The following is a 24,652-nucleotide window of genomic DNA, read 5'->3' as shown; positions in this document are numbered from 1 at the left end:
AATTTCATAAAATGTAATTTTGTGACAACAAAATGGACACTACTTGCATGATTTTTGGAATATGACAGACAATGTATTTTTTTTTTTTTTTAAATGTATTTTTACTTTTTAAAGAACTTTTTTGTAGGAAACTACTCTATATTACGATTACTTGGTCTTTTGGCTAAGATCAAAGTGCAGTATCTCTTCTCAGCATTCCAGTGACCGTATCTCTTTCCCCTTCACAAAAACAGTATGGATATCGTATTTCAACTAATAGTAAAGAAAATGGTCAGTTAAGTTAAAGAGAAATGACATCATTTCCAATAAAATTGACTCTGCACTTTTTTCAACTTATACACAAATACATTGCTTTTTTTGAAAACATATCTATGACCCTATTGATCCCGGGGAGAGTTATTTGGTTGTGGAACATCCTGGGAATGCAACCAGTGTTAGACACTATTTCAAATGATAGGCACATGGAAACATCAACGCAACGGATTGATATGTCGTTGGTTTGTAACCGGCTGGCATGGGTCGCTTGTGTTTTCATTACGTCGTTACAGGCAGCATTTCATCCTCTTTGGCATTAATAGTAGGAACTGCAGAATGAAATCGAACGCTTGTACAAAAATAGCAAACAAATGCATTTTTATAAAAAATATCAGTTAACAATGAGTGAGCATATTCAGTCGACCCATTGCAACTGTTTAAAAAAAAAACTATAGAATTATATTTCAATTCTTTTTCAATGAAGAAAAAGGGAGTGGAAGAGACATTCATACATAACGTTTAAACATTTTGTTTTTGTATTCGATCAGGAGTTCTTTCGGGTTTGACCTTTGAAATTCTAAGGTCTTATATTGTTTTGACCTGGTTCAGTATTATAAACAAACTGTCATTGTCGGCTCGGGTCATCCCAGATTGGTATATTCTAACATTTCAAAATCACAAAGCACCTGCTTAACACATCTGCACCTCACAAATACAGACAAGTTAGGTACAAGGTTCATTAATGTAGAACCCCCTAACTCTCCCAAAAGGGGCACTCTTCATTGTGCCACATGTCATGTCAACTGTTTTCTGTTCTACTTATTGGTAGTTTTTCCTGAATGATTCTTTCTACCTCGTCATTTTTCATGATTCTTGGATAGCTCTAAATAATATTTCAGCATGGCCGTATTCTGCATATGTCACTTTTTATTTATTAAATTGTTAGAGGAGTTAAAAATGCCCTCCCCGTATTAATGGTTTTCTAAATGTTATTTCAGCATGATCCGTAGTCTACATAAGTCACTTTTTGCTTATTAAATTTCTAGGTGAAAGTACAGAACAGTTTTAAAAAAAGCACGGATTTTAACTAATACTAAACACAAATGCTGGAGATACTGATTGGGAAATTTTGTGACAACAAAACGGACACTACTAACGTCATTTTTGGAATATGACAAATAAGAAATATATTGTCAATTATTTTTATTTTTTTAATGTAACTTTTTCAAGGATATAATGCGTGGTTAACCTATTTCAAACTAATATAAATTTTTGCGCAGTAAAAATAAATTAAAACGAATCATTTAGCAAGTGAGTCAAATGCAACTTTATATGTATGTATGTATATATATATATATATGCTCGTTTTTTTTATATAAAAGGTTTATCTACTTTTACTAAAATGAGAAACAATAAATAAGTTGTTTTGGTTTTGGAAATATGTAGGCTTGAAGTAGGCTCTCTGAAAAGTGGCACTACAAAAACATGTATGCGCATGTAACCAATAATGTTTGCATAAATAAACCTGCTATAAATATGCTGTTCATTCATCACACATGCTTAGATAAACAAGAGTTTCAGTGGATTGACATCTAAAACTATACAACCATTATAAATATATGCTGCCAATCTATGAACATAAATTACTGCCTAGGGGCTCTGTATCGGAACAGATAATGAATTTTCAAGACACTAAGTAACTCGTAACCACAGCAGAGAATCTGGTATCCATATAGAACCATTATTTTAATTTAATTTTTTTCAGAAATCCGCTTTTTCTAGTAGATAAATCAAATTCTGTTTACAACTACTGCAAAGATTTATCATTTCTAATTGTTTCAAAATTTTATGAAGGCATTCATTATGCGTTTTTTTATATTTTGATTATATTTGGAGTAAGCATTATATTTAATCAGAAGGTATATTTTTCAACATTTAATCCATTCAGATAGTGAACTCTTTACAGGTATACAGGGTTTGTGAATATGTATTTGTCATGAGTCAGGTGAGGGTCGGGTGAAACAGCGAACTATTAATATTTGATATGTGTTTAAGTTTAATTGAATGGTATATACAGAGGCAACTTTGAATATATATTGACTATGACTGCACACAATTTTTGTTGTGAATAATCAAAATAACATTGAAGAAAAAAGTTTAAATTCTAAAGTAATATTGAAATCTTTAAACTGTTGATTAAAAAATAATTTGTCTTAAATTAAAACTTAAAAGTCAAATAGTTCATTGTTGCTCCTAATAAAAAAAAAAATCTACATGCAGTCTTTTCATGTCAAAGAACCGTTTTTATATACTCTCTAGAACTTAAAAAAAAGAAGACAATTGTGGTAACATTTAACATACCAAATTTTTTCACATTTAAAAGATTTTTTTTTAACAATGTATAAAACGATATTTAGAGTTAATAATTGGTTAATTTCTTTCATTCACTTAAATTGTTTGGAGTGAATTGGGTTTTAGTGTGAAACCATTTTTTACAGTACTGTTAGATATTAAATTTTTTTTTTTTTTTTATACATAGGCATCACCACTTATCAAGGCCAAGAGGCCACTCAAGGATAAGGGTTAAAGAGTGTACAGTAGACACCGGACAATATAGTAATCAGCAGTAATGAAAATTTGGTAACTTATATAGAACAGCTCATCAAGAACTTATTTACGTTAGACTTGAAGACAACCATATTGTAGTCAGCAGGAAAACGGAAGACAATTCCACAGGCGTGCAGTTCTAAGAAAGAAGCTTTGTTCATGGAATCTACGTTTAGGTTTAGGCACAGATAAAGAGTGGGAGGAATTATTGATAGTGTGTACAGCTAGACGAGTGTTTCTTGTGAAAGTTTGGCGAGGGGGAACCATAGATTGAAGCTCAGTTGAACACCTTCCATGAAAATAACGATACATCAGAGACAAACTTGCAACATCTCTTCTGTGAGATAGAGGTTGCAAGGAAGAGAAAAGGACATCTCCTACGAGGCTACGAAGTCTATTTTGAACTCTATCAAGGCAGGACAAGTCCTTTCTAGCAGTTCCTGCCCAGATGTGGCAACAATATTCCATCTTTAGACGTACCTGGCTCTTATATATGCATCAGCAGTGAGATATTTACCGGATCGATAGAAAGATCCCACCATTTTTCCAGCGGCCTTGGCAACAGATTTGATGTACGTGTTCCATTAAGATCAGGAGTAAAGGTCAAACCCAGAAGCTTGTCAAAACTTGAGGCCTCCTGAAGATGAGAGCCATTCATTTCAATTGATGCCAGATGTGGATCAGAATGTTGATGATGTAAAGAGAGAAGCTTGGTTTTAGATGCATTAAAAGTAACCAGCCACTCCTTTCCCCATTGTACTACGTGCTCAAGATCAGAGAGAGAATTGGAGAGAACTTGGTCGTTTACTGTCTTAGATGTGCTACCATAAATGGTAGTGTCGTCAGCATAAATATCTACAAATGATGTAAGGATGTGATTTGGAAGATCATTAATGTAGATCAGGAAAAGAGTTGGGCCCAGGATGGACCCCTGAGGGACACCGGCATTAATACTGTGAGCTTCTGATTTTTGCCCCTCAACTACTACTCTTATGAACCTATCAGAAAGAAATGATTTAATAATTGAGAAGATATTTCCAGCTATACCATAGCTAGAGATCTTATGAAGTAAACCTTTATGCCATACCCTATCAAAGGCCTTAGATATGTCTAGAGCAATTGCCCTAGAAAGGTAGCCTCCGTCGAGATTTGCTAATCCTATGAGCTATAACTGTAAGCACATCTGCTGTAGATCTAGCAGAACGGAAACCATATTGAGTGTCACTAAGGTTATTTTTGTTGAAATGGTTGATTACTTCTGTATTTAACAGATTGCAACAACTTACTCATGACGCACAGGAGACTTATTGGCCTGTACTGAGAGGGGGATGAGCGATCACCTGAATTCTTAAATACAGGGCATACTGATGAGATTTTCCAGGGAGATGGGAAACTATTCTCCTTAAGACAACGTTTAAACAGTTTTGTAAGTATGGGCGCTAGTTCAGATTGAAGTTTTTTGATTACTATAATTGGAATACCGTCAGGGCCAGTTGCTTTACTGGAATCAAGGTTTTTGATTAGCTTGGCAACATCACGTACAGATATACGTATATCACATAGCGTGTTTTCTGATACAGGAGGAAATATTGGGGGTTGGCGGCCTTGATCGCAAAGGGTAGAATTAGCTGCAAAGTTCTTGACAAAGAGTTTGGCTTTGTCTGATGCTGACGAGATTACCTCAGGTCCATTGATAATAGTTGGGATGGAGCACACGCTTCTGTTCAGGATTCTGTTTGCTATTTGCCAAAACTGGTGGGAACCAAGCCGCTGCTCAGCTACTTTGGACTTAACAGATTGAGCATACAACTCTCTTGCGTTCTTTATTACTTTCTTACAATGGTTTTTTAGCTTTCATTTGATGTTAATATGAATTTAAAGCCCACAAAACACTAATACAAGTCTCATTTAGTTCATATTTTTAATACTTTATCTTTCAGATTGTTAAATTTACATTATGGTGAAGCAAAATGTAAAATTAACATTTCAAAGGTGAAGAAAAGTAACTTTAATTTTTAAAGTTAAAATTTGGTTCTATTTTCATTTTGCATCAAATTATGATCCTCTTCATCTCATTTACACATCAAACACTAATTTATTTAAAAAAAAAATATCTAAGGTACTTCAGAATGCTGCTATATTTCCAGAACATTATCACTAGCTCTAAATGTATAACAAAAATAACCAAACTTAACTAATCTTCCCGGAAATCTCCAATGTTCATTTAAAGTATCAGTCATTCTAAATATGCAACAAAAACGTTTTTATTTTTTAATATGAAGGATTCCTTAAAATTTTTCATTTTAACAATAGTGAAAATGACTTGCTACTATGCTCATGAATTCGTAGTTAAAAATTGATCAAGAAAATATCCAAGGATAGTCTTACTGCTGGCGTTAAAGCCTATGAAGTGTCAGATACTCCTTTCAATTTCCACTTTGAAAAATTGAAATGTATATTTCATAGTTAAAATGTTTTGACTTTTTTTATTTGACTCTTTCTCTTTCATTTTTCTGATTTTTACCACAAATCAACATGCCAATTTTCTCTTAAAATTCTAGAAGAGGTATATGCCAATAAGGTGTATTTTTACTTTCCTTAATATAAGTTAAATCGTTTTGTTTTACAAACATTAAAAAAATGTTAACTTTTTCATATACTAATTAAATTTACCTTTATTAAAATTTCCCATATTTTCTAAGTGAACTGTGTGAAAAAAGATACAAGAATTTCACTGAGCAAAACAAATGAATATTTTTTTTTCTTTTTTTTTTTTTTTTTCTAACCAATAGGCTACTGCAGTTGCATTTTCTGTGTTTCTATCTCTAAACTCGCTCGGTTACCCTACAAGTAACTCTGCAGTTTTTCCTGCAGTTCTTTTTTACTGAGCGTAGTGAAAATCTGCAAAAAAGCTGCAATTGTCAAGCTAATATTTCTCAACCAGTTTGTAATAAACTACAAAAGGTTTCGCTTTTCAGAGGAAAATTCTATCTACTGTGAAATATGTAATAAAAAAAAACAAAAACATCTTTTCACAAACTTTCAACATTATGTCCTCATTTTCCATATTTTATGCAAATAACATTGTTCATATCTGAATTTTCCTATTCTATACAACCACTTAGAACTAAATAAGATGAAGTTGGATAGTCAACAGGCCTAAGGCATGTTTTTTTAATTGCAATTTCACCCCAAACAAGGCACATTGCCACTTTGCTGTCGGGGGCTACTATCAGGGACATAAGCTACAGGGATACTATGTGGGGAGTTCGGCAGCAAGATGTTGGTTCATGTTACACTTTAACTTCTGCATGTCAGTACAGTTGGGGAAGCAGGAACTCTGAAGGGAATTCCAAAGTCCAGTGGTTCTGGGGAAGAAACTACTGGAGTAGAAGGCTCTCTTACATCTAGGGATCTCAACTGTGAAAGGGTGGGATTTTGCTGCTTGTCGGGGGGGTACTTACGTCGAGGGGGCACAAGTGCTTGCAGTTTGTCAGAGCATTCATCATTGAAATACTTGTAGAACAGGCAGAGGGATGCTACATTACGTCAGTGGGACAGAGGCTGAAGCTTAGATGACAGTTCAGCACCTATTAAGTTGACGACTCTTTTGAACCCTATCTAGGAGTGAGACTAGTAGTAGATGCACCAGCCCAAATATAACAATACTCCATACATGGGCGAATGGTGGCCTTATAGAGGTACAGGATACTTTCGGGCGTTATTAGCTTTCTAGCATGATAGAGAGAACCTACTTTTTTCGCAGCGTTTCTGGCAATGCTCTCAATGTATTTTTTCCAACTCCCGTTTCCTGTGAACGTTAGGCCGAGGAGTTTAAAGGGTGTGCTTTCAGATAGTCTTTGGCCATTGCTATTGGTGGTAGAGAAAGTTTCTTGTAGTTATTGAAGGAAACAAGTTTAGTCTTAGCAGCATTGAATGTGACCATCCATTTTTGTTCCCATTCCACTACAGATCAGAGGTCATCCTCTAGTGTTTTTACCATTTTTCTAGATATGTATTCATTTGTTTTCCTGTCGTGTCGGTTATAGAGTGGTGTCCTCAGCATATATACCTATCACACAGACAATTTTGTCAGGGAGGTCATTTATGAATATTAGAAATAATAGAGGTCCAAGGATAGACCTCTGAGGCACTCCCGCATTTATATCATTGTTTGGATGTATGACCATCGATGACAACCTGGACTTTTCTCTTATCTAAGAAGGATCTAATTATGTTAAATATTCTTCCAGTGATACCATATGATCTGAGTTTCCTGAGAAGGCCTTCGTATCATACCCTGTCAAAAGCCTTAGATATATCTGGATCTACCACTCTACTCTCCCCTGTTTTGTCAAGTGAATGGTATATATGCTCAGATTACAGCTAGGATGTCTGCTGTGGAACGGGCTTGCCTAAATCTGTATTGTTGGTTAGTCAGAAGTTTAGCATCTGTAAGGTGATGGACTAGAGCTTGGTTAATAATGGACTCAAATATTTTTGCGAAAAGTGGGAGGAGGCTAATGGGGCAGTAATTTACCGGGTCAGTTCTTTCACCCGAATTCTTGAAAACTGGTACCACAGAAGCAGTTTTCCAACAGGCAGGAAAGCAAGATTCCTTGAAGCATTTGTTGTAAAGTTTGGAGAGAATCGGCGCTGCTTCGGCGGAGCACTTTTTTAATAGCACAGCCAGGATATTATCAGGTCCACTTGCTTTTGAAGTGTCAAGATTTTTTATGATAGCATGCACCTGAGATGGGGTAATTTCCAGATCGTATAGTGTGACGTCTGTCTGCAAATGAAAGTCAGGGAAGGGGTGGTTTGCAGGGTCCAGTGTGGAGTTGGAGGCGAACCGACTGGCAAGCATGTTAGCTTTCTCGGTTGCTGAGCAAACAACCACATGATTGTTGGATAGTGGGGTAATTGTTGATTGCCCATTATTTGGTAAAACTGTTCATTTGATAACCTAGAAGGCAATACGTCTGTCAAAGTTTGACTCTATGCACAACATTGACAGATTGGAGTTCTAGATTTCTTACCCCTAAAAAATATAGCATACAAGTCACTGCAAATGAAGGATTCCTGTCTATTATAAAAAAAGTTTCTTGATCCCCATTTTATTACTGTGATTATAGATGAACTGTCATAACAAGCCATAAAGTGCCTTTATAGTGTCAAATTCATTCTGATTTTGTATGTGATGACACAACAGATATAAACATTCTGAAATTCATCCATGTAATCTTATCAAAATCGGAAATCTCATTAACCAAAGTGAACATGGGATTGGATGAAGCATCAGTAATGACATTAAATTCAATTTCCAACAAACCTTTATGGTGGAAACAGTGATTTAGCCCAAGATTCCCAAATAAGTTAATTAAGCCTCGAGCTACCTAAATTTTTCTCTTCTTTCCTAGTAGGACCATTAAATTTTGCTTTTAATGACCTATGACTCTCGGGTAATAACGTGCGACAGATATCTGAATTTTTCCTTTATTTTGCACCCTTTAACTCGAGCAAGCAACATCTCGTCTTTTAAAGGAGCAAGGTTTACATTTGTGAGTCAGTTTAAAAAATTTGTTTCCCTTTAACTTTTAGGTTGCTCAACAGATTTAATTGAAAATCCTTCTAGAGTTGGAATTCCATAAAATTTGTAATAAATTGAAATTTTTTTTTTTTTTTTTTTTACCCCTTATATTAATTTTTACTTTGATTGCAGGAATGCGACATGATTCCAGTTTGGCTCTTCCAATCAGACAGACTGCTTCCATATTTAAACAGCCTGTTACCGTGATTCGGACACGTCCAGAGAGTCGACCTAAATCTGATCTCAAACATGGACCACAAGAACAGCCAAAACAGGTCAGTATTTTGATAAAAATGTATATATCTCATTTAGAAATTTTTATTTGTATACTAGTTGTATGTGTACCAGTTTTAAATAAAAATATAAAAGTTCTGAAGATAAAAACAAAACCCCTCTAAACTGTAAGAATAACTCTTATTTTTCCCTTGTTAAGTGTAAAAAGAAAAAATGTCTCCCTTACATTTTCAATCTTTTAGATTTAAAATTGTCTCTATTCTAATAATCTTCCTTGGTGGACTAATTATTTTTGCAAAAAATCTGGAGTAAATTAAAGTGTAAAAAAAAAAATGCTGCAAAGGTAAAAGAAAAAAAGCTTTAGTCAGTTAAATATAGATTTGTCAGATCCATTACTATTTAGCAAAATAACTGTATAACATGAGGAGCAGTTGCATGTATTGTCCTTCGATAGGAATATTGACTCTTAGAGAGCAAAAATAGTTAGAATTAAAATAACTGAAATCATGTGAGTTTAATGGTATAGTTAAAATAAATCGTCATGTTAAACTGACATGGTGTTTTGATAGTAATTGTCTGTATTTTTGAGATGAGGTGTTTTCATTGATTGAGATTGTCGGACTGACTTCCTCATCTTGGTTGTTATAGTCACGTTTCGGACGTTTTGCCCTCCGCCTTCATCAGGTGTTTTGTATCGAACTGAAGAACCGTTTGTTAGTCTCGAACCCAACCCTTTATTATTATTACGGGGGTACCGTGTTCGGACTCCAGCTAGGCTCTGGGACATAGTTGCTGATTCTCTGTTTTGAATGTTACTTTTCACTGCCTTCGTTCAGGATTGAACTCAGCACCTTTGGATAACTGTAAACTTTGATACAATGTCTAGGACCACTCGGCCATATGTCACTGGGACACTGATTCCTAACAAACGGTTCCCCAGTTCGATACAAAACACCTGATGAAGGCCGGAGGGTAAAACAGCCGAAACGTTGTGACTATAACAACCAAGATGAGGAAGTCAGTCCGACAGTCTCAATCAATGGTGTTTTGAGTTATGACAGTTTTAACTTTATATATACTAAATGAGATTACCCTGGATATAGGTGTATTAGAATCGTGTTGGAAATGGAATTCTCAACATGAAGTTAAATGCCGTAGAAAATTGGAAAATTTCATCACCATGCTGCATCATAGATAGGATGTTTTCAATAATACATAGCAAATAAATTTTTCTCAATTGCAAAGGAGTGGTCGTTTAGAACAGTTGGAAATTGGTTGAAAAAAAAAAAAAAACGCAAGTTATGTACACTGTAAAACAAAAACTATTTGTTACTCCAAATGATTCTGTGCTGTCATTAACAACTTCTACAACTATTGCTGTTAAAAACCCCCCGAAAATCAACATTTATCATGGCAAATGTATGCGGCTGGTCACAAAAAAAATGAAATACAGTTAAGTCATTTTAGTTAATTTTTAATTGTGCAGAAGAGAGATTGCTTTTATTGTATTCTTGAATTATTTCCTTTGTTGATTTTTGATTTAAAATGGTTCATATCAAGAGATCTGGGCCTGACTAATATTTTTAAGTAAATTGTAGGAAAGTACATAATTATATTGCCTATAACAAATGAAAATTTTATGTCACCTGAAGTGCTATTTGGGTTTAACTGTAAAAATTTGACACTATTTATGTTGGAAAAAGTTTGTATCTTCCATCATTAACAGATTGAGTATATAATTTTCCTGCTGAATAATTTCCTATAGGGCCTATCTTTAGTTACTCAAGAGAGAGGCTTGTAATCTGATTGCCTGCCTAATCAGAAGTTTTACTCAAAATTGAAAAAAACATACATTGCAGTCAGAAGGTATAAGGTCTGATTTCTAGAATTCCAAGTTTCCGGTCCAGATTCCTTATTTTAAAGTTTTCCAATATTCAATCACTAGCGGGGGTACCCGGCGTTGCCCGAGTGTTTGTTTCCGGGACGGGGGGGGGGGGGGGGGAGTTTTAAAAAATGTTATGGTAGGTAAGTAGGAAGGATCAAACCCGGAGTCATGAGTAAAAGTAGGAAAATAAAGTGTGAAAAAAAAAACATCTGCAACTTTAACAGTTGGGCCACCAAGAAAAGTCCATTCCAGTTGTTTAGGAGAAAAAAAACAAAAAAAAAACGACTACGGTAGGTCGGCGCAAACGTGGAAATATAATGTGAATTGTCCAGCACGCTAACCACTACGCCACAGAGCACTGGAGCTTAGTTTAGTGATTTTAAATAACTTCACATGAAAGAACTACGAAGCCAAACCGGTGTTCTCTTCTCAGCTGTTCCTTGTGAACGATCCCCAAACGGTGTTAAGTGGTGGCAGGGAGAGGAGGAATTTATTAGAGAGAAAATATTTTACCACTTCCATTGATCTTAACCGATTTTGGCCGTGACTTCTCAGCAGAAAAAGTATAGAAATCTAAGATTATCGAGGAATTTGAGAAATAATAAGCCTATAACACACCTCAGATATTGTTCTGCCGTTTGTGCATATTATATTTGCATGAAATATCTTGATTTTTAATCCTATTAATGTCAAAATCAGACGGGGAAAAAATGAGTTCATTTTATTTATATAGAGATAATTGAAATCTGATTAAAAACACCAGACTCCCTTATTGTTATGCATCAAACTCTGACTGCAAGCCTGATTTATACATTTCACAAAATTCAACATAACAAATTTAAATCTAGGCTGTATCTAGCAATGTATCTTTTGTCAATGGAGCTGAATGGTGTGTATTTTTAGAAAAGATTTGTAACGATAATCGGTGCTTGTTAAGATGGTTGACAAATCTAATTTTTAAATATGTCGTTTTAAGCAAAAACAATATTAAGTACTTAATTGTCATGTTGAAAACAGTAATATATCCAAAAATTAGGAAAATTCATAGAACTGCTGCTATTGTGTTTTTAATAAAAAAAAAAAAAAAAAGTATCACTAAAGACAATAAATATTGCAGCCATAAGTAATCTAAAATATTAATTCTGGTGTTATGTCCCCTGTGTGTAGACTCTTACTATTTACTTTATAACATCTAAGAAAAATGCAATTTTATCCAATTACATTTAACTATAAATAATTTAGTCAATGAATTTTCACAAGTTTTGGCTATATTACTATTTTTGGCATGACGATTAAGTACATTGTTTTTGCTTAAAATGACATTTTTAAAAAATCGATTTACTGACTCTATCTTAACATTTTTTTTTTTTGGGGGGGGGGGGGGGTATTTTGTAGATTTTTTTTTTTTTTTTTTTTTTTCCCCTCAGTTTTTTGTTTAAATCTTATTTTGCTGTTAAAGTTCAGTACTTCATTCAATTTCTTTTTATTTTGTAGTTGTTTTGGGAAAAACGCTTGAGAGGAGTCCAACCCAGAGATGTGAACGATGACCCATTTGTCCCGTTAGAGTTACCCGTTAACATGCAAGGTATGGATAATATGGGTATCACCCAGACTTTTGCATTATTAAAAAATTTGACAAAAAATTCTCGCTAATCTTACAAATAACTTGTGTTTATGGTTTGATAGCTTGATTAATTATACACTGTTATTGTAGTTTGATGACTTGATTAGTTATATATTGTCTAACTCTGTAAAGCTCTGTTACATGATAGTAAGATGTTATGTCTAGATTTATTTTTAAATTGTTTTTATTAATATATATCTCATTTAGGATTTAAGAATTTGTATTTTCAGTCTTGAAAACTATTAAACCTGATAGCTTGTATGTGGAGAAAATGCTAGAACTTGGAGGCTATGAATTTATATTGTAGAAAACATTTTTTTTCTTTTTTTTTTCTTATAAACTGTTTAATCTTTTAAATGAAACATTTGATGCTTATTGACAAATACACGTGTGACCTATGGCAGTTCCAAGGTCAGGCACAGTGTAGTATCTGTGCTGATGCTACACTTAAGGCAATTTTATTTTTGCCTACTTTCAGAGTGCTCCTTTTTGGGAGCTGGTTTTCCCCCCACATTAAAAACCATCGTTTTACATTTTGCTTTTATGGGGAAGCAAATCAATTCCTACTTATGGATCCGACAAATATCTTACTAGGTTGAGTAAAACTTTAATAAAATTCATCTTTCTTATATGTTAAAACCATGCCATTATGTATTTTTAAGTCAGTACGTTGTAAAAGATTATCTCCCTTCTAATAAGATACTATGTGTTGAGTTAATTGACTGAATAGTAAATTTTATCTTAAAATCCAACTCTATAAATTTGAGATGTATTTTTGCCTGATACATAAGTATATAAAATTCTTATTTTGAACTGCCTTATTTCAACTTCCTTTTACTCCTTGAAAAACATGTTTGGATATTGAATTGTACGAATATCGAACTTTTGCTGTAAAGTGGGTTCGTATACGCTGTAACAGCGTTCACCACCTTATGTTAAGATTGTCCAGTTTTGCCGATTGGCAGTTGAATATTTGACATACTTCAGTCGTACCCAGTTTCAGTTTTGAACAACCCCACAAAAAACAGGATAGTTACCAACTGTCTGTTGTAATCATATTGTTTAATACATATTGAGGTAAGAGTTGAGTTTTTGATAAATGTAAAATTTTCCAAATGTATTTAACATGCATGGTTTTTGCAAAAGTAACTCTAGTAATATTCTTTATTATTTAATATTTATATTTAATATTCATTAAAGTATGCATCTCAAACCAAAATTTTATTTTTATTGTATCGATAAACCTTTAATGTGACCACAAATCTTTGCACAACTGAAATGGTGATACCAAATTTATTTGATTAGCTTAGACACTGAGTTATGACTATTCAAAATTTGTTAGAAATTAGAAAATTTTGCCCCATTTGTTCTATTCATCCAGAAGTCGATATCAATACATTATTAAAAATGTAGACCTCAAACAAGTAAAAAAAAAATAAAAATAAAATAAAACAAACAAAAAAAAAAAACCTTGTAAATGTATTATCATATTGTGAAAAAAAAAAAAAAAATTGTTTAAAACCAGTATAAACATTGTGCAAAAAAATCCTATTAGCTCTTGAACAAAACATGCAAAGATAAGACCTGCAACTTTATATCTTCATAAGATTCATTTCAACAAGCTCTTAAAATTGATACTAGAATTGTCTGCGAGAATCCAATAAAGTAATTGGTAAAATTCAGTTGTAAAAGTAACTTCTCAAGGTTGAAGGGTTAATCCTCAGTGCAGGCAGCACTTAAAATGCAAATTACTTAGGACTTCTACCCAGTTATGACTGATGGAACAACAGTATACTATTCTCATGAATTAAAGGGTTCAGTTGAATATTTCGTGCAGATTCTAGAGTTCCAACAAAATACACCTGAAGTTCGGAGGTTAGATTGACCTAAATGTAAAAATGACAAACGTAAAAATCATACTTAAGATGAGAACAGTAGACCGAAAAATCCAAATACGAATAACCAATCCTCATCTAAAAAAAATTCAGAAACCTAAAAATAAATCTTTTTACTAAAAATAGTTTAATTTATAAAGTGAAGATTAATTTTTATTTATCCACATTATCTCAATATAACTCTCCAAAATAAATATTACAAGTTGAAAGTGAATTTCACAATATTTACCCGTTTTCACATTCTAAGTGATCATTATTTCTAGAAAGCTTACATTTTACAAATGCAACATAAAAAAATACTTTTCATTTTAATACCTTTGTTTTATATTGAATGTCTTGCCTCAGAATTATCACAAAGTACTATGTTTTTCGAACATTCCATTATATGAGATCTTGAACATTAAATACCTTCAACCAATGAGAATTTTTTTTCTAAACGAGGTTCTCTCATAACTGGGAGGGGAGTCTTATACAAAGCAATAAAATTTCATGCCTTTCCATATAAAGGAAATTGATGTCTTGATTGAAAACCATTGAACACACTTCAGCTAATTTAACTCGTTCAGCCTCATCTATTCAGTTAAATTTTACTGAAGGAATATGATATCTAGAGAATTGATTCTGCTAAATGGTCTTTTGAATAATGTCTATTTTTAACAGCCAGCATAGAAGAATTGTATAAGATTGAAAAATTCAATTTGCATAACAAAATGCATTTCATTAATGGTGAAATTTTAGCTTTAAAACTGGCATTAATATATTAACGATGTCTGAAGTTATAGAACAAATTAATCTTTTTTCCTGATAAAAATGCTCCCCCCCCCATTGTTATTCATTTTATTTTATATGAAAATTTTTCAAGATTTAATTTTTACCATCTAAGCGACGTATTTTAGCTTCCATTACAGGCATTGGCCCTGACCTCACCACCGAGAACATCCTGCAGAGCATTGCTGCAGCTTTACATGTCAGTAACTTACCTGTGACTGGACAGAACTCCAGTAAATCCATTCAGAAAAATCCAGGTGTCAATATGGATGCTAATCAACCGAAAATGCAGGTAAGAAAGCAAGTTCTTCAATTTTATTTATTTTCCCTTTAATCTTATATCGCAAGGGAGGTCACTCAATTTTGTCAATTGAGAATAGTCTCCCCTCTTATGAAAGTCAGTTCTGTTAAAATGTACTGAAATGATTTTTTTTCAGTATGATTCTTAATGTGTATGTAATTTTCCATTTTTAATATATGAAATTTTTAAAAGAAATATAATATATTTAGATGTTGACTGTGTGTGTGTGTATATATATATATATTTTTGTCATCCACATACAGTACTGTTTCGTTGTATCACAACTCATCAGTGTGGATAGGCATACACCTTTCCCCAGCCGTGGATCGAACCTACAACCGTCGCATTGACAGTCGGCAGCTCTAACCATCAGACCATGAATAAGTGCCGTAAATATTTCTTGCGTGTGTATTAAATCCACACCCGCTCGTCACAGACATTGCTCAAACCATCATTCGTTTACAAACAAATAGTGAGCTTTGCTTAATTGCGTAAATACGCATTGGGTGAAAGTATATTTGCAAAGTGCTCAACTATATATAAATAAAAACTAGCCGGACCCATGTAAATGATACAATATTAACTGTACCTACTTGATGTGGTCTAATAATTGTTTGCACTGAATACTTACATTGTCATAAAGAGATTATAAAAAATTTTACTTTAAAAAAAATGGTTTTACAAAAAAATCTGTCGGATGTCTTACAAAATGTTAAAATTTAAATTGCAAATACTTTAGAATTTTATTTTACATTTTTATTTAAGCTGTAAATAAGTTTCGAAATCCTAGTTTGAAAACGTAATTTTGAGTAATAAATGAAATTAAAACAAAGCATATGCACCTCTGGCTTCATGTTTATTACTATTTATAAATGTGAGCCCCCCCCCCCCTGTAAACTAGGATTTTGAAACTTAAATTTATTCAGTAATGATAGAAATTGACAGTTAAAACATGGTTCGCTAAAACATGTACAGATAAAAATATTTTAATATTAAATGAGGAAGCATTTTACTTAAAATCCATTTAGGATTATACATGTAAAAAAAAAAAAAAAAAGTTTGAAATATGTAAATATGCTAGAATAAAATCCTTAAGAGAAAAATCCAGGTTGTCATCAACGGTCGTACATCTAAACAATATGATATAAATGTAGGAGTACCTCAGGGGTCTATCCTTGCACCTTTATTCCTGATATTCATAAATGACCTACCTGATCAAATTGTTTCGGAGATGGGTATATTTGCTGATGACACCACTCTATAACAGGCACGAAGGGAAAACAAATGAACACATATCTAAGGAAATGGCAGAAACACTAGAGGATGACTTCCAAGCTGTAGTGAAATGGGGACAAAAATGGATGGTCACATTCAGTGCTGCCAAGACTAAGCTTGTTTCCTTCAATAATTACAAGAAACCTTCTCTACCACCAATAGCAATGCCCAAGAATATATTACCTGAAAGTACTTCCTTTAAACTCCTCGGCCTAACATTTACAGGGAATATTAACTGGAATAGATACATTGACAGCATTGCCAAGGCTGCTGCAAAGGTGGGCTCTCTCTACCGTGCTAGAAAACTACTTACACCTGAAAGTATCCTGTACCTCTATAAGGCCACAATTCGCTCATGTATGGAGTACTGTTGTCACATCTGGGCTGGTGCATCTGTTGCTTGTCTCTCCTGGACAGGGTTCAAGAGTTGCCAACCTGATAGGTCCTGAACTTTCATCTAGGCTTCAGCCTCTGTCCCATCGACGAAATGTTGCATCCCTCTGCCTATTCTACATGTACTTTAATGGTGAATGCTGACGAACTACAGGCACTTGTACCCCTTCGACTTAAATACCCCGACAAACCCGACAAGCAACTCTCCCACCCCTTCACAGTAGAGATCCCTAGGTGTAAGAAAGCCTTTTCCTCCAAGTTTCTTCCCCAGAACTGCAAGACTTTGGAACTTCTTTCCGGGATTCTGCTTCCCCAACTGTACTGATATGCAGAAGTTCATGCGTAATGTGAACAGACATCTTGCTACTCATCTCCATTCATAATTCCCCTGCAAATTATGTCCCCGATAGTAGCTCCCTACTTCAAAGTGGCACTGTGCCTTATTTGGTGTGAAAATTGATTTAAAAAGAAAAAAAAAAAACACTGCCATGTTTTTGTTTTTGTATTGCTCAAGACAAAATATTAAAATGTCTCTAACATAATATTAAATTGATTTTTATTCCAAAATGATTTTTTTATATATATATTTGTAGTCATCGACATAGTTCTGTTTTGTTGTATCACAACTCATCAGTGCTGCTAGACTAGCACCTCTCCCAAGCTAAGGATTGAACCTAGAACAATCGCATTGATAGTCAGCAGTTCTACAAATCGAACCACGGGAGCGGTGTCCATAAATAACCTCACCAAATATCTATTTTAAACAAACATCTGTCCACCACTTTTGGTGCAGTAATATATATATATATATATATATATATATATTATATATTTATTTATTTTACTGAACCAATTTTATTTAAATTTTTAAGAAATTATTTTAATCATGTATCTTGACCATTTATTCGTTCATTATTTAAAAAAAACATTTAATCGATTTCTTTTTAAGTTTTCAAATTTTTATATAATCCTAGTTCCTTGAAACTTTCTATTCATGAAAACTTGTTCTGCCCACTGACTACACATTTATAGTATACTGAATTTTATGAAACATTCACAAAAAAATTTGTATTTGGATTCTTCAGACTACTGTTCTCATTTTGAGAATCCAAATACAAATAACCTGTCCACACATCAAAATTTAGAAATGTAATTTGGTTTTCATCAATGCATAATATAATATTGAAAAACAAGACTTGTCCAATATTAATTTACTTTCTTTTTCTGTTTTCATTTTCTTTTATCACTTTAATCAAAAACAGAAATTAACTTCTCTTTTTTGCATTTAAAATTTCATAAAACCTTGTCCCCAATATTTGTTAGAATATTCATATTTGATCAAAATATTTGTAAGCCATTTTTTAATATATAAGGATTATACAATTTTGAGTTTTAAAAGCTCTACTAGTATTATACACTATTGAGCTAATTTATGAACGTTTGTACAAAAAACAAAAAGAATTTGATAAAAAAATATTGCTGTTCATTAAACCAACCCTAAATCTAAAGTGTTAGATTTGACTAAAATTTAGTGATTCTAAATCTGGTTTCATAGTTGAACAATAAATCAGAATTTGACCCATGCACACACTTGGTCCTTTTTAACTGATGAAAAGTAAATTATTTAAAAAAATATAATTTAAGTTGATATTTTTGACAGATTTTTCCTTTTTCTGTATTGATTGTTAAAATTTTGATTTGCAGTACATGATGGTTTCTGACACTGATGTGAAACGGCAAGAACACAAAGTATTGGATGCCAGACGAAAATTACAGGCTGCTCTAGTAAGTGTTTCAGAAGTTTTACTCTTACTCTGAGTTTGTCAAACTTAAAAGTAGACAAACATTTAAATGCCTAGTAACCACATGTAATATTTTTCAAATTTTTTTTTTTTCTTTTTTAATGTAACGTGTTTAATATTAGAAATATATATTCAAGAAAGGTTCATTTTGGAACATGAAGCCAATCTAATTTATTGGGAAGAGCTAGTGGGTGGAGTAAATTCAGAATTACTTTGTTACTAATATGACGTGCCCCTTCTGAGGTTAGCTTTGTTATCCGATCGTGATAAATTATTTAAAAAATTTCCTCGGGTTGCATAGAAAAACGCGAGAAGCTACGCGCCAGCCTGTATTTTGTTGACTTCCTCCACCAAAGAGCATTTTAAATGAGGGTAACAATTATCTGCTCTTCTTGATTTAAAACACAGACTCTAGGCTTGTGGTTTTATAAAATGGATGTCAGATGAATGAATGGATCTATTGATGAATCAGCTGTTCTATCGCTGTAAGAAATGGTAGGTCAGAGAAATTTCAGCAAATATTTTAACATAAAAAGACAACCAATTCAACGTGTGTGTGTGTGTATATATAAATATATATATATTTTTTAATCTTTTTATTTTATATATTATGAACAGAATCAAAGAACGAATAGGTAATATATACAAATTTCAAGATTACATAAATTCATAAGGCTTTTTTCTCTTTTTCCTTTTTTATGCAAATTAAAATTTTATACATATTAAAATAATGTATAGATATATATCTCGCATACCAAACTCCCAATAAAAAAAGACAAATTATAACAGAAATAATTTACGGAGTTGTGCCTCTTAGATCAGTACCCCCCCCCTTTTTTTATTTTAATTATAATAGAACAAGAGACTATTTCTGTTTTTCTCTTTTGTTTATTTTTTTATTTTTCTCCTTTCCCTTTTATTTTTTTTCTTTCAGGTGATATTTTTTTTTTTTTTTTTTTTTTTTTATCAAACTCTAGCGGGTTTTCTGAGTTTTCAACATTTAATAGTTCTCTTAAAGTGGTTCGCTATATCTTTAACTGACAAACCAACCTTTATCTACGCTGACTGATGCCAAATGTTTTCTTTCATATTGTTTTCATCAGCAGAGTTGTGTAGACGTCTTTCCTTCTTGGAATCTCTTCGGCAACTACCTGTGTCTTAACTCTTAACGATTAACTTTCTTTGGTGGGAACGCTGATTATATTTTCCTGTATTTTTTAAGTATATCAGCGTTTTTTTCGTTTTATTTCCTTCGTCTTGGGATTTTAACCATTTAAATTTATTTTTATTAATACGAAGTTGACATATCTCAATATTGTCACACTAAGCAACATTGTTATTGCTGCTGACCTAAAAAGTCTATTGGACATACGTATGTGCAGTGATGTATGGAAGTGATAGCTGGCCAATAGTTAAGCACGTGTTGTATAGAAAGCAATGCTGTAAGAATATGTAATGCGAGTTTTAAAAGCAGATCTTATGACCTCAGATGTTAGAATATTAAATCTGGATATTATAGGAAGATGGGTACAAAACAGGAGAAAGAATAAGTGCTAGTTATTGGGTTAGATGTAGAACAGTTGACATAGTAGGATTAGTTAAGAAAAGGTCAAGAAAAAACAATTTACCCAAATTATCAACCTGTTAGTGACTAAATTACATAAGTCTGTGCAATTCAATCTATTCGGCATAGGTTTAAACATTACATATTTTGTCGCTGTTAAGAGCGCGGAAAGAGAGAAAGAAAGCGAACAAAGTGGGAGGGCTAAACTGTCGGAAATACAGTTGAGTAGCACCTGTCAAAGTTTGGCTTGAACTGATCGGTGCAGTGACCATCTTGAATAGCGGCAGTCTATTCCAGGCGGCCGATATGTGGGTGGAAAATGCCTCAACAGGAGAGTAGAATTTAAAAGAAAATGATAAAATTCAGAATCGTTTGTTCCCATGTATACTGGATGTCACCATTTTGTGACCTCCAGTATTAAAAAGGATGGGATCACTGTATAGTGTATAGCATCACAAAATCATATCCATGGCTGATGGAATAAGAACAATCAACCTCCATGGATTAAATAAAGTTTCTTGTGTAATATTTCTCATAGATTCCAAGTTCGGTATAAAGATTCTCAATGAAAATATTCACCGGAGGAATGCTGAGGGTTACATTGACCAAAACATGAAAATAAGTCTGAATAATCCAAATGTGTGTGTGTGTGTGTGTGTGAACGTCTGTGTGTGTACATTTCCCTACACAATAACTCTGTTAATTTTCACTCTACAGACTCTAAATTTGATATACAGGGTACTGAGATTTGGGAAAATTTTTGTAATCCATTTTCGGCCAGAAATTTGGCTGTTAAGGGGTCAAAGTTCAACAATTTGACGTTGGAGAACTCTACCAAATTCCTCTGACAATTTTGGGTCTAAACACTTGAAATTTTAGATATAGGTTCCTTGTATATGGATCTAACTTAATAACTTGATTTGAGTCCAAACAATAAATGTTAAGGGGTCATAATAGGGGTCCAGTTAAAAAAAAAATTGACTGCTTTTTTTTTTTCTCTCAACATACACCTTCAAACACCCGGGCAATGCCGGGCTGAAATGCTAGTATTTAAAAAAAAAAAAAAGAAAAAAAAAAGAAAAAAAGAAAACGTACACTTGCCAAGTTCTATAGTTCAGAAAAAAAAAGTATTAAATATTTTGGAATGATTTGAAATATATTTTTTCATTTATCTTTTCAGACTTGAGTTAAGCAGCGACAGGAGCATCAAGAAATCATGAATAAAAAGGCACAACTGACATTGGACTCTAGTCATTGCCCTCCAGAAGAGCTGATACTGAAGACATATCTCTCTCTCTCTCTCTCTCTCTCTTTGATCTTGGAGAAAACAAACATTTCTTTTATTCTCAAAGAATTTTCAGACTCTTGGAAATCGTGTCCCTCCCTCATTTGAAAACATTTCAAATTGAAAAAAAAATTTTTTTTATACTTTTAATCCCCATATTTAAAATGGTATAAACTTGGAACAAATCTTTGAGAAAAAAAGGTGGGGGAGTTTACAAATAAAGATGCATTTACTATTGCATTGCGACTAATTGACCTTCTGCACTCTCTCCATCATTCTCTTCCTTCTCTTTCCTTGTTGCATTTTTTTTTTTTTTAATTTAATTTTAGGAAAATTTTAATGAATTAAATTATACACTGGATTAAGATTTATTAAAAAAAGTTACTTCCATTTGAATATGACAAAATGTGTGAAAATTTCTCTCAATATAGGTTTACTCCCCCCTCTAAAAAAAGAAATGCCACTCATGAAATATTTAAGATTTATAATCCTTTGGTACAAGTAAACTCCAATTGATGTCTGCCTTGTCCACCAAGTTTGTCATAAATGTCCAACATCTTTAATTGGCATTATTGCACATGTGGATATGGCATGCAGATTTGTTAACTTTGAAAAATTCCATTTTTGCTTTGATGTGATGGTCCTTTTCAGTTCAGCAATTGTCTGCGGATGGCTTTGAACATTATCTTAAAGATAAGCCTAAAAATAAAAACCTGTGAGTTATAGTCCGGTGAGTATGAAGCCCATTCATGATCAAATCTCTTACCAAGTGTCCTCACATGTTGAATGGTGATAAAACACTGTTGGACATTAATGACTTAAACTTGGTGTACAAGTCGTAGACTAAAGTTTATTTGTATCAAATGATTGGATTGTGAATTTCATTGAGAATTCCAGCAATGATATTTTTATGAAGTAACTGTGTACTATATTTTTCAATGGAGAATATCTAGATTAATAATTCACATTAAATTCACTAAAGTTAAGTTTTGATCACAACTGTGATGCAGTTTAAATTTTTATTTATTTTTTTTTTTGTCCAAATTGCAGTCATAGTAACTCGAGTTAGTACAATTTGTTTCTCAAACTTGTCGAAATGATCATCTTTTCTGTGGGATCGAATACATGGTGAGATGAACTGGAGTTTTAAGTGTATTTGCTTGGTCTGGTTTCTTGAATATCAGTTTTCCCCAAGTGTGAACTAAAACGTCTCCATGGAACATCTTTTATCTGAACACGCCACCCGTAATGGGTCGGTGGAGAGAGCCCAGTTTGGCCCTTTTCACCTTTTTGCTGCCTGACTAATTCTCGTGTGGCATCGGTTACACACGGACCTTTCAACTCTATCGGTCCCATATGTTTATATACCTCTTGCTACACACGCACACACACATTACGCACGCACGCACGCGTACACACACGCACATTATGCGCACACACTATATTTGTATTCAGACTATTCATGTCTTGGTTGCTGTTTTTTATTTATTTTTCCATGTTTTGGCTGATGTAACCTCTGATCATCTTCAGGTACATTTTTAAAAAAAAATTGAATCTTTGTCGGAAATTTATACAGAATTTTGAACTTGTATACTTTTAATAAACAGGTGTAGATTATTCTCATTCAGTCAGCCATGACCAAATAAAAGTATTGTCATTCAGTATCATAGTAAGAATTAAACCTTCAACCTCTAGAAGACTGTCACTAAGAACTGATTATTAATCAAATTGCTTTAACCATTGCCCCACAATTCTATGCAGGTTCAATCCTTGCTCCAGGTGATACTAACTTTTGAATAGCATGATTTAAATTTATACCTGGACATGGCTGACAAAACAATCTACCCCAGTGGATTAAATAAAACATTTGAGTTTGAAATTCCTTATAGGTTTCCAAGTTTGATATAAAAATTTCCACGTTCAAAGAAATGTGCTTGAAGGCCTGTCAAAATGATAAATAACAAGTATGAGAACTGTATAATCCGAATTATCAATCGTCATTTAAGTAATTTTGAAGTGTGGGTATATATATATATATATATATATAAAATTTTATTTATTTATTTTTTTTTGTTGTTGTTTTGTCCCATCCCTGTCATCATTGGTAAATGTGATTACGTTGTCAGGCAAAACATGTTTGATATAACCCTCATGGCTATCTTGAACAGCATCTTCAGCATTTTGTTGGCTAGTTCCTTTTTCCTTACCTTCCTTTAGGTCTTTGCATACGAATTCTCAAAGGAATATGTTGCTAAAAGCATCTGCTGCTATTCCCACACATTCACCACCTGAACCTCTTTCAACTTTGATGCTCTTATGAAAGAGTGTTTCAATGTTATGTGGTCATAATACATTTTGTTTACAAAACTTCATTAAAATTATTGGGCCACCGTACATTGCAATCATTTATTTCCCAAACAGTGAATTAAACTCTCACTGTTTTCTTGGTTAGAAGCCAGAATCCCAGTGGTTGGTGATAGGCTCAATGAATATTCAGACTGTGAGTAATTATTGCATTCAGATATGCATTAATACCTTTTGGTAAATATCTGTAATCCCTCCTTCGTTAATAGCAACCTGTGTTCAATTAATTGTATACAATAAATGTTGTTTCGACAATAAATAACAGTAAAGGATCTGATATGCCATAAAATCGGAATACTATGATTGTTGGTTGAAATATTTCCATCAAATATGAAAAAGCTTGAAAACTTATTTAAATTTTTTTTTTTTACTGTTTAAAGTATTAAAAAAAATAAAAGAATTGTTTTTATTTAAAACCTAAATTGATTTTTAACAAAAAACTAGTAAAAAATCAAATTCCCTTTTAAATAAAGCAAGTTTTTATAAATTCCATTTTTTAAACTTAAAATGTTTATTTTATTTTTTTACATAAAAAAACTTAGTGTATGCAATTTTCTTAAAAAAAAAAAAAAAAAAGAGGCTAATTAAGAAAAAAAATTATATGGATAGAAAAAAAAAAAACCCAAACCGTTTTATCCATATTTTTTAAGTTTCAAGTATTTAAAAAAAAAAAAAAAAAAAAAAAAGAAAAAAATACAATACAAAAATTTAGTAATTCTAATTAAAAATATTTTTAATCGTATAAAATTTTAAATGTTGGTACATCATAAGAGTTAAAAAAAGAAAAAAAAAAATATTGTTTAAATTAGA

The 24,652-nt window shown here is 32.8% G+C and overlaps 1 protein-coding gene across 3 annotated transcripts in view; it reads left to right on the top strand.

Annotated features, from left to right (window-relative positions):
- Positions 1-23,257, top strand: part of LOC145276808 (methyl-CpG-binding domain protein 2-like) — an 88,562-nt gene extending 65,305 nt beyond the window's left edge. The window contains exons 3-7 of one of the 3 annotated variants that reach the window (XM_080128127.1): positions 8,585-8,727; positions 12,066-12,156; positions 14,987-15,150; positions 18,532-18,612; positions 21,374-23,257. In XM_080128127.1, coding sequence (XP_079984253.1) covers positions 8,585-8,727; positions 12,066-12,156; positions 14,987-15,150; positions 18,532-18,612; positions 21,374-21,379 — 485 coding nt within the window. In that variant the 3' untranslated portion in view covers positions 21,380-23,257. The remainder of the gene's footprint in view (positions 1-8,584; positions 8,728-12,065; positions 12,157-14,986; positions 15,151-18,531; positions 18,613-21,373) is intronic. The other 2 variants (XM_080128129.1, XM_080128128.1) reach the window with 2 other exon arrangements.
- Positions 23,258-24,652: the final 1,395 nt, after the last annotated feature.

This window comes from Euprymna scolopes, chromosome 5 (genome assembly GCF_053919585.1).
Source record: "Euprymna scolopes isolate OS-2025 chromosome 5, ASM5391958v1, whole genome shotgun sequence".
Lineage (NCBI taxonomy): Eukaryota > Metazoa > Mollusca > Cephalopoda > Sepiida > Sepiolidae > Euprymna > Euprymna scolopes.
Note: the sequence above shows the minus strand (reverse complement) of the source record. Positions and strands in the feature narration are given on the sequence as shown.